At 36.5% G+C, this 18,149-nt stretch overlaps 1 protein-coding gene across 2 annotated transcripts in view; it reads right to left on the bottom strand.

The window, feature by feature from the left end:
- The window catches only part of jar (Myosin heavy chain 95F jaguar), a 633,758-nt gene that overhangs the window by 240,263 nt on the left and 375,346 nt on the right, over positions 1-18,149 (bottom strand). For both annotated transcript variants that reach the window (XM_090379849.1, XM_090379848.1), the window contains exon 19: positions 9,793-9,943. In XM_090379849.1, the coding sequence (XP_090235975.1) occupies positions 9,793-9,943 (151 nt within the window). The remainder of the gene's footprint in view (positions 1-9,792; positions 9,944-18,149) is intronic.

Below are 18,149 nucleotides of genomic sequence, written 5' to 3'. Positions count from 1 at the left end.
TTGTTCCATTCACTAATCTTGTTGCCCTTCTCTGTACTCGTTTCAGCAGCCCTATATCCTTCTTGAAATGAGGCCTCCAGACCTGTATACAGTACTCAAGGTGTGGCCTGACCATTGCCTTATACAAGGGAATAATCACCTCCTTATCCCTGCTAGAAAAATTCCTGTATATCATTGACAAGACACCATGAGCTACTCTTGCAGCACGTCTGCACCGCTCTGAGAACTTCATATCTTTTTTTTTTTTTTTTTTTTAGGAGCATTAGCAGCTTAGGCCATATTACTCCGGGATATGCGGTGGTCATTCCCTGAACTTTCCGCATCATCCGTATTTGGTGGTAACTTCATATCTGACTGCACAATTACCCCCAGATTCTTTTCATTCTCTACCACTGTCAGTGTAGTACCACAGATCTGATACGTTGCTCTGGGGTTGCTGTTTCCCATATGTAGTACTTTACACTTGTCAATGTTAAACTTCATTTGCCACCTCTCAGTCCATCTGCTCAACCTTTCCAGATCCTGTTGCAGCAGCATAGTGTCAGTAGTGTCCTTGACAACCCTGCCAAACCCTTTGTATCATCTGCAAACTTGGACATTAAGCTTGATATATACCAGTATCAATATCATTAATAAATACAGAAAACAATAATGGACCCAACACTGAACCCTGAGGGACTCCACTAATAACATTAGTCCACAATGAGCAGTGTCCATTGATTACCACTCTCTGTCTTCTCGCCCTCAACCACCCCTTTATCCATAGCAGCATTTTGCCTCCAATGCCACACTGCTCCAATTTGTGCAGCAGTCTTCCATGTGCAACAGTATCAAAAGCCTTTCTAAGATCCAAGTATATAACATCAAAGTTATTCCCTGCATCCAGTTCTTTTGCGACTGCATCATAGTATCCAATGAGATTGGTCAGGCAAGACTTCCCCTTAAGAAAACCATGATGTGCCCAAGCTATAACCGAAGTCTTGTCTAGATGATCCTGCAGTGCGTCTTTAACCAGTGCCTCCAGTAATTTTTCTGGAACAGAAGTTAAACTCACAGGTCTATAATTACTTGTGTCAGCCTTTGATCCTCCTTTGTGAATTGGGGTCACATTTGCACATCTCCAGTCTGTGGGTACCTCCCCTGAGTCCAAGGAAGCTCTCATAATTATGGCTAAGGGTTTGCTTACTTCCTTTGCTGCCTCCTTTAATATAACTGGATAGATCCCATCTACTCCAGGTGCCTTTCTTGTGTTTATCTTCAACAATTTCTACTCCATTTACTCTCAGTTATTACAAGATTCTCTAGCTTACTGCCAGAGTTGAATACACCTCTGGCATTCCCCTCCCTGAATAACTCCTCATGTGTGAATGTTGATGCAAAATATTCATTTAGTTTGTTAGCTACCTGAGCAGGATCATCAACAGTTGACCCATCGATATCAAGTGGACCAATCTGATTCATCCCCTTCCTTTTAGAGTTTACATAAGTAAAGAACTCTTTGCTGTTTTTCTTTCCATCCCTTGCCAAAGATTTCTCGTAATCTACCTTTGCCTGCCTAACCTCCTTTGTTACAGATCCTGGTTACAGATCAACTTGTATCTATCATAGACTTCTGTGTCACGTGTTAATTTATATGTATCCCATGCATTTTTCTTCTCTGTCATATGTCTCATTTTTTCATCTGACATCCATTTAGGCCTAAACCTTGAACAATATTTCTTAGTTGGTATGTAAAGCCTAGTAGCTTCCAAGATAAGTTCTTTGAATGCTTCCCATTTTGAATTTGCTGTTGGTAACATCTTCAGTTGGTCTCACTGTATAGAATTTAAATACTGTCTCAGACCATCGTAGTCGCCTTTACGAAAGCAATAACCCTTCCCTTTACCCCTAATGGTAGTTACCTCTTTGAGTAAATCCCACTTCAGCACACTGTGATCACTGCCACCTAGTGGTTCTTTTATCTGCAGATTCTTAATGCATGAAGAATCACTACTGATAATCAAATCAAGAGTATTACTCCCTCTAGTTGCCTCCCGAACATGCTGATGTAGAAAACAATCATCCAATAAATCCACAAAAGCCTTGCTAGTGTGTGAGTAGATATGGATGTATAGATGTGACTTGATATAGATGTAGGAAAGGAAAGGAAAAAACTGACTCGAGTAAATAATACAAAGGTCTTTGGGATAACAGAGGATGAGAAAAAGCAGTATGTACTGGAACTTAAGAACAAGTTTGAGCTTCTGCAGACTGCTCATGAACAAGATATCGACGAGGAATATTACAATTTTCTGAAAGTGATAAAGCCCAAGAAACCTATAGGGAAAAAGAAATCCAAAGAAGAAAAAATTATTCAAGAAACACTTGTCATGATGAACCGAAGACAACAAATGAAGAGCAAGAAAAACATTAACAGGGAGAAAATTGAGTATATTGAGTTATGCAAAGCCATTAGAAAGAGACTGAGAGAGGATATAAGAAGATTTAACATAAGAAAAGTAGAACAAGCATTAAGGGAAAACAAAGGATTTAAATCAGCAGCCATGAGCAGTATTACAGAAAGAGAAATGATACAACTGAAGATTAGCGATGGTGTATTTATAAACAGCAGAGAAGGCATAATTCAAATAGCAGAAGACTACTATAGAGAATTATACAAGGAGCGAGGGAATGATGCCAGCAGTGGGGAAGATGGATTGCAAAGTAGCAACACATACAACATACCCGATATTCTTCCTGATGAGGTAGAACATGCATTGAAGAAAATGAAGAATCAGAAAGCCCCGGGAGAAGATGAAGTTACTGTAGAGTTGTTAAAATTGGGAGGAAGAGACATAACACAAAAACTGGCAAGGGTCTTCACAAAGTGCATTAGAAAAGGTGTGACGCCTAAACAGTGGAATAATGCAATCATAATTTTGCTGCATAAGAAAGGAGATAAATCAGAAATTGGAAATTATAGACCAATTAGCTTGTTATCCCACATCTACAAGTTGTTCACAAAGTTAATTACTAACAGATTAGAAAGAATACTTGATGAGAATCAACCGAAAGAGCAAGCTGGCTTTAGGACAGGATTCTCAACTATGGATCACCTTCACGTAATATCACAGCTAATGGAGAAAGCAAATAAATATAAAACACCATTATGCCTGGCATTTGTGGATTATGAAAAGGCATTTGACTCCATATAGCATAAGGCAATGTTTCAGGCACTGGAAAGACAAGGCATAGATACCCCATATATCATGATTTTGAAGAAAATATATGAGAGTGCTACCTCCTTTATTAGACTAGACAAAGAACAGTAGGAAATTTAAAATCGAGAAAGAAGTTCGCCAAGGAGACACAATATCTCCAAAGTTGTTTTATTCCTGCTGCCCCTGAGGAAGCTTTCAGAAGATTAGACTGGTCGCAGAAAGGAGTCAATGTGAACGGAGAGTACCTAAACCATTTACGATTTGCAGATGACATTGTAGTTATAAGCCACGATCCCAAAGAATTAGAGGAAAATCTTAATCAGTTATGCACAGTTAGTAAGGATTTTGGACTAAAGATGAATATGGCTAAAACAAAAGTAATGATGTACAAGTATGCCACAGAAAGGGAAATAATTATTGAAGGAGCAGTAATTGAAAAGGTGGAGTCATATACTTATCTGGGACAAGTTATTAGCTGTAATAACGATAAATGGCTGGAAGTCAAGAGAAGAATCAATTTTGGATGGATAGCATTCAAAAAATATAGTCACATACTGAAGAGCAATATCCCAGTTTGTCTGAAACGTAAAATAATGAATCAACGTATACTCCCCACCATGACTTTTGCAAGTGAAACTTGGGCACTCACCAAAAGAATGGAAGAGAAGCTGAGAACTACACAGCGAAGAATGGAACGAATTATATTGGGAATCAGACTGTTAGATAAGAAGAGAAACACATGGATTAGGCAGCAAACTCAAGTAAAGGACATTCTTATCAAAATTAAAGAACTAAAATGGTCTTGGGCAGGACACATAGCTCGAAGACATGATGACAGATGGACTAAGAAAATAACAGAATTGTACCCAAGATGTGCTAGAAGAAAACCTGGAAAACAAAGGTGGAGATGGATAGATGAAATTCATGAGTTTTTGGGTAGTAAATGGATGGCCAGTGCTCAAACAGAAGGAACTGGAAAGTTGCTGGAGGGGCCTTCATCCTGCAGTGGATTGAAAATGGCTGATGATGATGAGTGTGTGAGTGACCAACCCACAAATTCCAGTCAATATCTGGGAAATTAAAATCCCCCATTATAAGACTCTCTGATGTACTGGCCCACTCTATTTCCCTGTACAGTTTCTTATTATACTCATCAGAGTCATTAGGCCTATAGCACACTCCTACTCTCAATTTTGATCTCCCAATGCTTATGTCATCAAAGTCACCAAACTGACTCGACACTGCACTGTCCAGCGATGTCGACTGGCTTCACTTCCTTGGATTTTACGTGTTTCTTAACTAATAGCATAACCCCTCCTCCCTTCCTATCCTGTCTATCCTTTCTGTAGACGTTGTACTCCCCAAATTCCAGTTCTGCATTCCTTATATCCGTGTGACACCACGTCTCTGATATCCAAACAATATCCGCCTTTGATGCTTTGAGCAATACCTCAAATTCATCAAATTTATTTACCAAACTCCTAGCGTTGGTGTACACGCAAGTATACATGCACCTGTTTCTATTCTTAGCCACCCTAACACAACCCATGTGTTTACTTGTACCGGAATGACTCCCAGCAGTCTCTGAAATATCCTGTATCTTGTTTTTCAGGCTTCTGCTCATTCCAATAGAAGCAGTGCAAGAATCACTTTCGCCTCTGCCAGTGGATTCTGCTAATCTATTAGTCTTTGTATCCCCCAAAGCTAGCAGTTTTCCGATCCACCTAACACTGCCTCGATAGCATCAGCAAATATTCTTGCACCCTTTATATTTAAGTGTATCCCATCCCTATAGAAGCAGTCTCTCCTGTTAACAACTACAGACCAGGCTGAAAAAAATTCTACCCCTTGAGCCTTGCATGATATTTCCAGTGCCAAATTAATCGAGAAGACTCTCATCATATACTCCCTCCTATCGTATCTGGGCAGAATTGCAGACACTTTCAAATTCAACCCTAATTCTTGGCTTTTGTTCAACAGTGACTTGTACTTTTTAAGTAATTCTGCCGGGCTCCTACTCTTGATATCATTAGTGCCAACGTGTACAACTATATCATCTTTTGTGCCATTAAAAGATGATATCCGCTCTACAACGTCATCAACCTTTGCCCTTGGCAGACATACCCTGGTCCTGTTCCAATTAATGCTAATGAACCCAGACCTTTTGAAATGAGCGACAAGTTGCAAAACCATTATACTGTCACTGAGGAGGGTAGGAAAATCTTGACACAACTTACATTATGAGAGATTATGAAGGAACATGAAAGAAAAATGCTGACTTATTTAGGTAGTTCATACTAAGTGATTAGTTTCATGGTTTAACACCTTAAGTATACTAAATTCACAACTACAGGGTGATCAAAGTCTCTCCATAGTACCAGTTGCCAAATGTTTTATATATTATTATTGTTTTTAATTCAATGATACTTTTGGAATTAAGTCAAGAAAATTGTGGACCGCACTTACTCTAAACATTGTGTATGTAGGTAGTACTTTGGTAAATATTACGTAAAACGTTTGCCAATGAAGTGGATATTGTATTTCTAATACTACTGTGTAGAAACTTTTCGATCACCTTATATAGTGGTGAGCTATAGTGGGCTCACATGGGCTCGCGAGAGCGCATTGTTAATTTATTTGGAAATTTGCAAGCCCATTGTTGAGACGATCATTTATTTTACAAATGAAATCCTGAATGCAATTATCGCGTATCCAGAGCCGAAACTACATGGGACGAGCGGGACACCATCCCCAGCATTCGATCAGTTATGTCTTTTAAAATTGCTTCATTTTCGATTTTATTACAGTCGGACCTATGTTTAATCAACTTCTTTATAGTGAATTATTTTGAATTCCCCTTGGTAATTACATTTAAAATAGTTTCCGTTGAATGAAGAAAATTTCCACGTAACGAACGGATCACGAGACACAACTTTGTAGGCATTGTTCTAGTCTTTAGGCAATTAAAAAGCGTGAATTAAGGGTGAAAGGGATTACCGTTTCACAATGTTAGTGGTGTCCCTAAAAGCTGCAGTCATATACCGAGAAGTTGCACTTTTCAACTGCTTTCCATAGCCAGTCAGAGGATTAAGATGATTTCCGACATGGATAATAGCCTGTGGTCAACCTGTGTTGTGGTTCCCCTTTACTCTGACAAATGGGAATATGTTTTTCTGAGAAGCGAGTGATCTACGCCTTCCAGTAAATTTCTTCTGTTCTATGTTTACATGGTCACAGTAACTGAATATCCACGTGATTGTGATATTTTGCACAATATTCAAAGAATTAGTGATAGTAGCAACATGGGAGGGGGGGGGGAACTGAGGTAACTAAGATATTATATGACCTTTACGAAGATGAAATATTAGCAGATTTTGAAACTTTGCTGAGGCTTTCACTGTGTAGAAAATGTTCTAAAATATAATCGCATACAGGCAATAATTAAAAAAAAAAAAAAAAAAAAACTGTATGCATTATATCACCAAACTCCAAAAAAAAAAAAAAAACAGCGTGAATTAAAGATAAAAACTATAAAAATCGGTCGTGTGTTCGGGCCACGATGAGCATCTTGTAGCTTGCGGACGGCAATTGCGGTTTCAAGGAATTATCCCGCTTTGTGAAACATTTTGAACAGAAGTTAAATTTTCGGGTTTATTAAACTGACTTTTCAATGTGAAATTTCTTAATGATTTAGCACTAATAATCAGCATCCTGAAGGAGCTCTCTTACTTTTCAGAAGCTTTACAGAATCACTATGGTAAAAGCAGATAAATTAGTTATTTGAACTATAAATGCTATTGCTAATTTGAAAAATTCCGAAAGAAATTATGACGCTAAAATTGAGAGCATGTTGAAATGGAAAGAATTTGAATTCATATTGGAAAGTAAGAATACATTTAAAAAATTACCTCGTGACAAGTTATTAATGCAACAGAGTGATTTTAAATTTAATAATGATTCCATTGATGATGAGGAATTGAAAGAAATTTTAAACATATGCTACCCAAAATTGTGGAATATGAAAGAACTTTCGTCTCGGGTCAGACGGTGTCTTAATTTAAGTTTTCTGATAAAATATGAAATAAAAATTAATGATTTTAGAGATTTTGTCAAAGACAATTTATCTTTAAAATCGAGTGAAATTCCCTTTTCAAAAAAAAAAAAAAAAAAAAGAAAGAAAGCCAGTAATATCTTTGAAACCACTGCGATTAGCAGTGATGAAGCTGAGCAAACTTTCAGCGTACTGAATAATATTGAGTGAATGAATGAATAATGTTGACAAACTATGTTGCAGATTATTATGATCTAAATGGAAAATCATTGCTTCAATTTGATCTGGATCGTTACGTCAAATCATTTCTCTGTAATCAGCGCTCAGCTATTGAGCAAAGCAGATCGAAAACAAATATTAATAAAGAAGTAAATTGCATATGGCAATTTTTAGAATAAATTTTTTTTGAATATTTGTGTAATAATTTTTATGTTATTTGTGATATGGGAAATATTTCATATTATTATTTATTCTCAATATTAAAATTTTATCATGAAAAAAATGTATCCATTATATTTCCCCGACGCGCTTGTGCTGAGCACGCGCGGTAGATTGTTTATTTGAAACATCCTTCTCGTTTCTTTTAGGTATTTTGATTTAGTATTATTAGGCATGTGGTGCAAGGAAGTCTGAGGCTTATGCTGCACCAGCCAAAAACAAAAAATTCTCAAGTTAACCTGAGAGAGAGAGAGAGAGAGAGAGAGAGAGAGAGAGAGAGAGAGAGAGAGAGAGAGAGAGAGAGAGAGAGAGAGAGAGAGAGAGAGAGAGAGAGAGAGAGAGAGAGAAATGATATCCAGCTCAGGACCCTGGGTATGCATATTGATTACGAAATAAAAGAGCTTTTGTATTGTAAATATTTTATTGAACATTCGCAAATTTTCATAATTTCTGGAAGCCATGATATAATGGATTTATGATAACTAAAGTAAGAGATGTATACTTGCGATTGCAAGTATACATCTAAATGTCTCTAGAAAACGTCAATTGAAGTACCGATCTTGTAGTTCAAACAACATACGCAGCTGTTAGGGGAACCTAACAATGGAATGTAAAGAAAATGCGACACGAAAAAAAGAAATTGTTGACAAATATTTGTATTATTACCATCATATGGCAAATACTAGTATTGTAGCAGTCATATGATAAACATTTGTATTTTCACAGTCATATGACAAATACCTTTATTGTTGCAATCATTCTTACTGCAGTAGTAACTTCAAGAAGTATGATTGTGACGTCATACTATTCAAAAATTCTAAAAAGAACTCCCGACACTATCGTATTGAGGTATCATTGTAAGGGGAGGCATCACAACGAGGTTTTTATGTTTTTTTTTAGATAGACCATATACACATACACCTATACACATGTTTATAGGGTTAAGAAGCACAATCTGTCAGCCTCTGGCTTTCTGCTGTGTACCTTTTACTTTGTTATTTATTGGCTATGGCAGTGGTCTCCAAACTTTTTTGGTCATGCACCCTTATTTATTTAAAAGGACTAGCACGGAATAGAAAATTAACATATAAATTTAATATATTTTTTAAAATTTATATATCATTTACATGGAATCGTTTACATTATATCTAAAATCACATACATAAAATCATTTATTTGATTGTTACTTGATCAGCATTTGTTCAGTAAGTTAAACAAGGATGGAAGATATACTCCGAGCCCGAAGCGAGCACGTGGCTGCTTTGCTTCGGAAATGGGTGAAACCGACGGCATGATCGAACAAAGCCACATACTGAAGCATTAAAAAAGCATTTATAATTTTTATTTTCAATTATGTTTCAAAAAGCTAAAGTTTTCATAATTAATAAATATTGATTTATTACGGATTATCTTGCGCACCCTACTTTGGAGACCACCAGGCTATGGTACATTCAATAAAGATTTACTTATTTATATTACCATTTTTAACCCTATTCAACATATTTCTTGAATTTTTAATATTGAAACTGTGTTTAAGGTCATATCATGCATACACAGCCAGCAACATGGGATTTTATGAATACTATTAGTACTGAATAAAATACTATTATTGAATTTGGGTCAAACTATAGTAGAGAGTGTTGCTTTCCTGTTGCAATGCACTGATAATGCAAGTGTTAGTTGCTCTAAAAAAATTCTTCGGCTAGAATTTTCTCCAATGCTTACATAAAATATTTATTTGAAAACAATAATGCTTCCAGACTAAATTCCATGGTTCCTGTCACTCTCTATTTCAGTTTTCTAGGTAAATACTGCATGAGACATCCTAGAATTTAATGACTAATATTACTTAGTATTAGCTTTTTACCGAATGCAATGCAGTTAAGAGTCTTAAGTAACCTTGGAAATGTTTATGTAAAGAACAAGTTTAGTAACATTTATATGTTACTTGGATTGCAAGACGGAAAGCATGTATTCAGATGAATTTGGCATTTCAATTTAATTCTATTAATAATAATTTAAAAGAAGCAGTTTCCTTTAATTTTTAAAACTAGTGTGCCTTTGTGACTCACTATTAATTTTGAAATACTAATTCTATTATACCTTTATTTTCTTAATAAGCTGTACATTCTTGTCAGAAAGTGTCTGAACTTGAAACTGGCACTGCTGTTTATCTGCTTTGAGCTGACTCACTATAGAACTCATTTGCTGAAGGCAACTCTGAAGTGATTTTAATTTAAGTATTCCCATATACCTGAAATAAAAATTATATTATTTGAGAGAAGAGCATTATTCACTCACTTTCATTCATTCATTCATACTCATTTGCTTCCAAAGTAGGTAGAGGATACTCAAGTGATTGTTTCCCCTCCCCAGATTTTTGGCAGCTTTTCTTTTTCTTTATTCTTTTCCATTAACACCATACAAGTGACTCTAAAATTGTATAATTTCTTGCTCTTACTCTGCTATCATGTTTCATTGCACATACCATTAATTTCAGTGTGAATTCATATGAACAATCTGGATATTTAATTTTCAAAACAAACTTCACAAATTACATCTGACATGTTTACTGATCTTGAAATACAAAAGAATCACAACATTATACAGAATTTCAAGGTCTGTATACAATATATGACATGTAACCATCTCATATGGAATCATACTATGGAATCATCTTTGTCTTTATAAAAAAATTTGTGCTTTATAACTAGAGCTCCATGTGCTGTCTTAATATCCTGTCTGAACTGCTGAGAGAACTTTGTGTCAGATATGATTACGACAAAACCGTTTTCTCCCCTCTAACTAATATTATGTCAATCATTTCCAAATTAACATATTACATTAAGTAATAATTTAATTTGTAATTACAGTAATCCAACTACCAAAACCTTGCATTTAACAGCACAGTATTTCAACTGCCATTTTTAAGATTAAATGAACAATTTGCCTTGGTTATTTTTATGTAGCATATTCTGGTTATTGTTGTTAACCTTTTCCCAATTATTCTATCATCAGAAAACTTTGATATCAAACTGAATGAAATCTCATCAATTCCACTAATAAATATCAGTAATGATATCTTATCAATGTCACTAATGAATATCAGAAGTAATAAGGATCTCAGTGCTGAATAGGAGACTCTCTGAACACCTTGATCTATTCAGAAGAATACTTGATTATGATCATTCTTTATCTTCTACTAAATACATATTATTCCAGTTCTGTTTCTGTCCAGATGCTTTAAATATATAGCAGATTCTTGTTAATACTAAGATGGGTTTATATAAATCTGCAAAAGGATAACATTTTCTAGGTAAGTATAATATTAACTGAATTTTGTTTATAACAAAATTCAGTTAATATGTATTACAAAATCCGTTTTTACCCGGCAAGAAATAAATAATGTTATTTTGTATAGTTAATACAAAGCTTGGTACAGTTATCTCATTAAATTCCCCACCACTAGTATGCTTGTGACCATGTGGTTCTGCATTTCTCAAAATGCAGTAATTAGTTAGAATTTACTTTAAGGTAAAAAAAAAAGCCAGTTTCCAGTAGCTACAACATAAACACACTTTGAAAAAAAAATATTAACGGTGAAATATTTACAGCGATCATGTGAAATGATTCTATCTTTATCAGCTGACAAAGAAAGAGCTACAGACTGGTTGTAATCAAACAAAATTTTTAATCTTGATGAGACAGGTATATTTTATAATTTTGTGCCAAAAAATACCAAAAAAAAAAAAAAAAAAAAAAACTTCATCTTCAAGAAGAATATATTGTAATGGTGGAATATTAAGTAAACAAGAATCAGTTTTTTGTTATTCTGCAATGCAAATGGCAGTACAAAAGTGCACCTACTTGTGACGTAAATTTTTGAAGGCAAGATGTTTTCAACAATTTAACCAACTTCTGCAATTATTAGGCCAACAGAAGTGCTTGGCTTCCAGTCAAATTTTTTCGGTCTTGGTTACTGAGAATGGACAAGACAATGTATTCAGAAAAAAATGAATATTTTGATGATTCTAGATCACTGCACAGCACATTCCACTGAGACACGTGAGTTAATGAATATATGGCTGTTAGCATCAGTAGAGCATATGACACAAGAAAGAAGTTATATAGCATCAGAAAAAAAAAAAAAAAAACCCATCCCATTTCACCCATCCATTCACTCCAAATGTTTTTATAGTTCTGCCTTGAACTTATTTAAGTTGCTGACCTCCACTACAACAGATGGAAGTTTGTTCCAACTATCAACCACTCGCTGGCTAAAGGCAAATTTCTGCACATCTATTCTATAACTGTCTTTCCTCAATTGGTATTTATGCCCTGCCCCCTCAGGTGAGTAATCTGAGCAAGAGGAAGAATCCCATTAGCATTGAGCTTTCTCAATCCATTCAAGGCCTTATACACCTCAATTAGATCACCTCGCAGGTGCCCAGTCTCCATAAGCTGCAATTTGCAGAACTTAAGCCTTTCTTGGTAAAACCAGCCCTTTGTTCCACTCACCAATCTCTAGCAGCTCTACATCTTTCCTAAAATGTGGCCTCCAGACCTGTATATAGTACTCAAGGTTTGGCCTGACCACTGTCTTATACAAGGGGACAATTACTTCTTATCCCTTCTAGAAAAATTCCTGTATATCATTGACAAGACATCATGAGCTACTCTTGCAGCCTTTTTGCACTGCTCAGAAAACTTCATATCTGACTACACAATTACCCCTAGGTCCTTTTCATTCTCCTCAACTCTGAGTGTAGTACCATCCAGTTGATACATTACTCTGGGGTTACTGCTACCCATATGCAGTAACCCCAGAGTAATGTATATACCTTCATCAATATCATTGATAAATACCAAAAACAACAGTGGGCCCAACACTGAACCCTGGGGGCCTCCACTAATAACATTAGTCCATGTTATTAGTAGAGATAACATGGACTAATGCCATTGATAAAGATACTATTTACAAATTCAAGAGAGCATATTTGTAGCTAAAAAAATGGAATGTCTTGAATGTTATCTATAATGATGTTATTCCTAGGTGAAGCATTGCATCAGGTGTAATAGTACTTCAGAAAGATGGCTTTAGTATCAGTATTAGGAGTGGCAAATGATGCAAGCAAGCTTATACAGCATCAGCCAAAAAAGAGAGAGAGGAAAAAAAAAAAAAAAAACACAACACACACACACACACAACTTCCCATTTCACCCAGCATCCCTTCCAATAGTTTGTCTAGTTCTTTCTTGAATTTATTCAAGCAATTCCAATGATCAATCACCCACTGGCTAAAGGCAAACTTCTGCCCATCTATTCTGTAATCATCCTTCCTCAATTTGAATTTATGTCCCCCTCCTCATGTGTGTAGTCTGAGCAAGAGGAAGAATCCCATCATTACTGAGCTTCCTCAATCCATTCAAAGCCTTAAACACCTCAAAGATCATCTTGCAGGTGCTAGTCGCCAGACATTCTAATTTTCAGAAATGAAGTCTTTCTTGGTAAGAGCACCATTTTGTTCCCCTCACCAATCTCTAGAGCAAAGATCAAATGCTGCCCTCATGCAAAGCAGGAATAGGCACAAATACACATGCTCAGGACATCACCTGAAAAAAACCAAATCTATACTTTTGAAAGGAAATCTAGATATAAGGAGACCTCCTCAAATTAAAATTAATGGAAAAACTATAAAAATGGTATCAGAACTAAAATACCTGGGGGGTGGGGGGGTTGACTCAAAATTAATTTTCCGTCTCCATTTGGCATATTTGGCAAAAAAAGTGAGAAACTATGCTTGCATGATTGCCAGGATCAGTAGAGCAGACTGGGGGCTCAAAAGAAAGGCCCTGGCAATCATTTACCAAGCAGTGTTCTTTTCTGTTATCACCTATGGAGCTGACGTGTGGTTCACTCGTATGGCCACAGAAACAGGAACAAATTAGAGACAATTCAGAGAACAACACTTCTCACTCTCACCAGGACATGTTGCACTGTGAGCACACTGACACTGCAGGTGCTAGCTGGTGCTCTTTCACTTTATCTAGAAGTAGCCAAAAGAGGCTTATACTTTGTATTACAGACTCAGGAAGGGCATACCCACAGAATTTCTGGGAATAGCCCTTGACACAGCCAATAACATGAAGGCTGAAAGAAAGAAAATAGCCACAAAACTCCATGAGCAATAGCAATCAAATTGGAAGCAGGAAACCATAGGTTCTGTTACCAAAACAATTCTTCCACAGGTGGCAATGGTTACTCCAGAGCCACCAAAGTGGTATGCCCCTGGACTTTTTACAACCTTCATATTGACAGGTCACGGCTCCCTAAAGGCAAAACTAACTTCCTTAGGGTTGACTGACGATCCAAATTGGCGAGAGTGAAGACTGGGCACACATTCTTTATGAATGGGCAATCTATGAAATCCAAAGAACTCAGTTAATAGCTGAAACTGGCCCCCTAACAAGGGAAAAGAACACCAGCTTCATATGTATTCTTATTATAAATGAGAATATATATGAAGCATTCACGAACTTTACTCAACAAGTATTTAAAATTAGACAAAGCATGCTGAGGCAGGCACCATAGCCTTCCCCACAGTCAAGAAACAAATCAACAGCCAAAGTGCCCATGTCTCCCACCACACCCAGATGATGACATTATAATCTGACAGGGTAGCTGTAACCAGCACCCTGAAAGATACCTGACAAGACAAAATTGGATTGATGACTGGCCTGTCTCCTGTTAGCACTGGATGGTAAACTAAAACTAGAGGTTTTTGTGTCCAAATGCAAGCCCCTAGGCTAAGAGGCTGGACTATCTGGCTTTTACAGTGTTTGTATTCATCACAGAATTAAACGGAGTTGGGTGGAACTCCTGAAGATGCATTACAAATAACACTATATGCTCTTCTCTGCATCCATTCCAGGAGCTATACATCCTTCCTAAAATGAGACCTACAGAATGTATGCAGTAATCAGGACGTGGTCTGACTACTGCTTTATACAATGGAATAATCACCTTCTTATCCCTGCTAGCAAAATTCCTGTATATCATTGACACAACCTATGAGCTGTCCTAGCAGCCTGTCTGCAATGCTCTGAGAACTTGATATCTGACTGCACAATTACTTCCAGGTCTCTTTCATCTTCCACTACTCTGTGGGTAGTACCATGCAGCTGATACATTACTCAGGGATTATTTCTACCCATATGCAGTACTTTGCAGCTGTCAATGTCAAACTTCAATTGCCATTTCTCAACCTATCTACCTTATTTTTCTAGATCTTGTTGCAATAGCATACCATCATTACTGTCATTAACCACCCTGCCAACCTTTGTATCAAGTGCAAACTTACACATTAAGCATGTTATACCTAGATCAATATCATTAAAAAATACACAAAACCCCAGAGGACTCCACTAACAATGTTAGTCCATGAAGAGCAGTGTCTATTGATAATCACTCTCTGTTTTCTCTCAATGAATCATCACTTTATCCATAGCAGTAACTTGCCCTTAATGCCACACTACTCTAATTTGTACTGAAGTCTTTTACGTGCAACAGTATCAAAATCATTCCTGAAATCCAAGCATATGATATCAACATTATTTTCTGCATTCATTTCTTTTGTGACTGCACCATAGTACCCAATAAAATTGGTTAGACAAGATTTCCCCTTGACAAACTCATGCTGTGATTGAAGTACAACTGCAAGCCCATTTAGATGGTTCTGCATTTTTGAGAGAGAATATCTAGATGGTCCTGCCTTTTAGAGAGAATATCTCTGAAAAACATGGTCCAGCAAATGAATGTGACAGCAACATTATGGAATGGGGTACTTTGGAGATCCATATGGTTTTAGTGGAGAATTTGAGGTTGTTAAGGTTATGGTGAAGTTACTATCACAGCAATGCCAGCACCAGAAGAGCTGCTGAGCACTAAGCAAAACAATGAAGATTTTGTTGATGAAAGTGAAATACGCATGTTGCCTTCTAAAAAAGATCCCCAAATATTATGACTCAGAAGGAAATGCCTCCAGAAATTTCTGGTGTGAGTTATGAGTTTCTTGCTTGTACAGTCCGTGGCACGTATTCAAAGGTCAGTCTCGTATACAACCCAAGCTCAATTGACTTTTTTTTGTACCCGATGTAAGGAGTTTACCAATTTTAAATTAAAACTTAGTGCATTACTAGAAGAATTTCAGTTAATGAAGAAATGGGTGCTTGCCCTAGTAACAAATGTATTGTCAAGTGACTAGTTATATTTGTTACTAGGGCAAGCACCTGTTTGAGCAGTATGAACTTGACTGTTCTGTTTCTGGGACCCCTGATTCAGTCCCAGAACAGAACAGTAGAGTGCACACTGTTATGGTGGAGAATTTAGTTTTGCTTGGAGATTCTGTTGTCAGGGAAATAAGTAACTTTTCTTTTGTAATAAAGATAGGTGAAAAAGAACCAGTGTGTGTTTGCCAGGAACAACTGATGATATTACTTACAGGTTGTCAGAATTGAGGGAGTAGGTAAAGAGAGCATTATTATTCATGTGGAGACTAACAATGTTAAACAAATATGACCTCATGATTTGTTGGATAAATATTGGATGAAATTTTGTTGGATAAACCTTGGTGAAAAAATGCCACGAGCTAGGTGATGTGTAGGTGTAGTCATCTGAACAAAGGTGGTGCAGGGGTTTTTTTCCTCACTACCATTGAGGATAAAGTAAGGGTTCAGGAAAAATGCGAGTTGGGAGGGGGGAGAAGGGTAATACAGACATGCATTTATCTGATGATGTGAGTCAAAGTAATGTTTGCACATCTGAAGAATTCATGTTTGTTACCACAACAGCTGATGCTGGCAAGGTTTTTTGAAGTAGCTATTTTTCATAAGAGCAGGAAGATAAAGCTAGGGAAACAAACCTAAATAACTTCAGAGGGTTTGTCAGAGTAGTAAACTACAAAAGAATAGTTAGTCTTAACTGTGCCTACAGTAATGCCAGGAGTGGTGTCTACAAAATGGGTGAATTCGAATTCCTGGTTAGGACAACTAATGCTGATATAATAGGGCTAACTGAAATGTAGTGCCACTCGGAAATCGGGGATAATGAGTTCAAATATGACATGTACAACGATAGGGAAGATAGAAGGGGTGGTGGGGTCATGCTTCTTATCAAAAGCAGCCTGTGTGTAAAAAAACTTTTAGTGAGTCAGAAGTTACTTCTGCTAGCATAGAATCTGTATGGTGTGAGTTAAAAAGCTGAAAGCAAAGGTATAATGAGAGTGGGAGTAATCTACAGACTAGAAGATTATGAAGTGTATGACGAGATTCTCCACACAGAATGGTATCCACATAAAATGGGACACCATTCTGAGAGTATCCACATAGAATGGGCAAGCAAGTGTAAATGTCTTATTATGGGTGACTTCAATCTGCAATTAATTGACTAGAATAAGTGGAAAGGAAACTCTCCATGGGGAACAAAGCTTTTAAATAAACTAGATATTATTATTTGTACCAGCATCTTAGAGAAAATACTGGGGTAAGAATATTCTTGACCTCATCATTACTCATAAATCAAATGACATCACAGGACTTAAAGCACAGGAATCATTGGCAGGTAGTGATCATCCATTCTTTAGTCAGAAGATGAAGAAAAATGTTAGCAGTAGTTAAAAGTAGAGGCATGGGTTTTAATTTCAGAAAAGGGGGACTATGGCAGTTAAGGCTCTACATCTATTAATTGGGTGGATTGCAGAGCGAAGATAAATACGTTAGAATATCTTTAAAGCAGTAATCATAGAAGCTATGAATACATAGCAGTGCTCGAAAACATCATATCACCTCATTTTTTAGGTTGTTTGTCCTTATACCAGAAGCTAATCTTTCAGAAACAGCTGAAAGAACATAAACAAGTAATAACAATACATATAAGAAACTATTAACTGCAGAAATATTTACTTTTATGACTTATGAGTAAATATACAATTAAATAAGTACTTTTCTTCAAAATAACAGCATGCTACTTATGGTTCATATAATAACAAAAATTCTATAAAAGCAGTGATTTTTTTCATTTCTTTTATGAAAACCCCAAACATGAAAGGTATCAAAACCCATAGTACTTAGTACTTGCATGGGTTGAAGGAGATTGGGAGGGAGGGGATGCTGGAAACTTTGCTCTGGTGACTAAACAGGGGTTTATAATAAGCAAAGTGGTGGTATTGCACCAGTTGATGAGAGCCATCTATCATGTTATTATTATATTATAGTATAGTATTACAAGTGCTATTTTATATTAGTAATGGTACTAGTTAGGTGGATAGTGATTAGTACTAATAGTATCGTGCATGGGTTGACGGAGAAGGGGGAATGCCGGAAACTTTGCTCTAGATCAGAGGTCCCCAAATTTTTAGAGAAGAGGACCACATGAATTTTTGGAATAATTGGCAGGCTGGAGA

The sequence above is a fragment of the Mastigoproctus giganteus genome, chromosome 8, assembly GCF_048544385.1.
Source record: "Mastigoproctus giganteus isolate SK-2022 chromosome 8, ASM4854438v1, whole genome shotgun sequence".
NCBI lineage: Eukaryota > Metazoa > Arthropoda > Arachnida > Uropygi > Thelyphonidae > Mastigoproctus > Mastigoproctus giganteus.
Note: the sequence above shows the minus strand (reverse complement) of the source record. Positions and strands in the feature narration are given on the sequence as shown.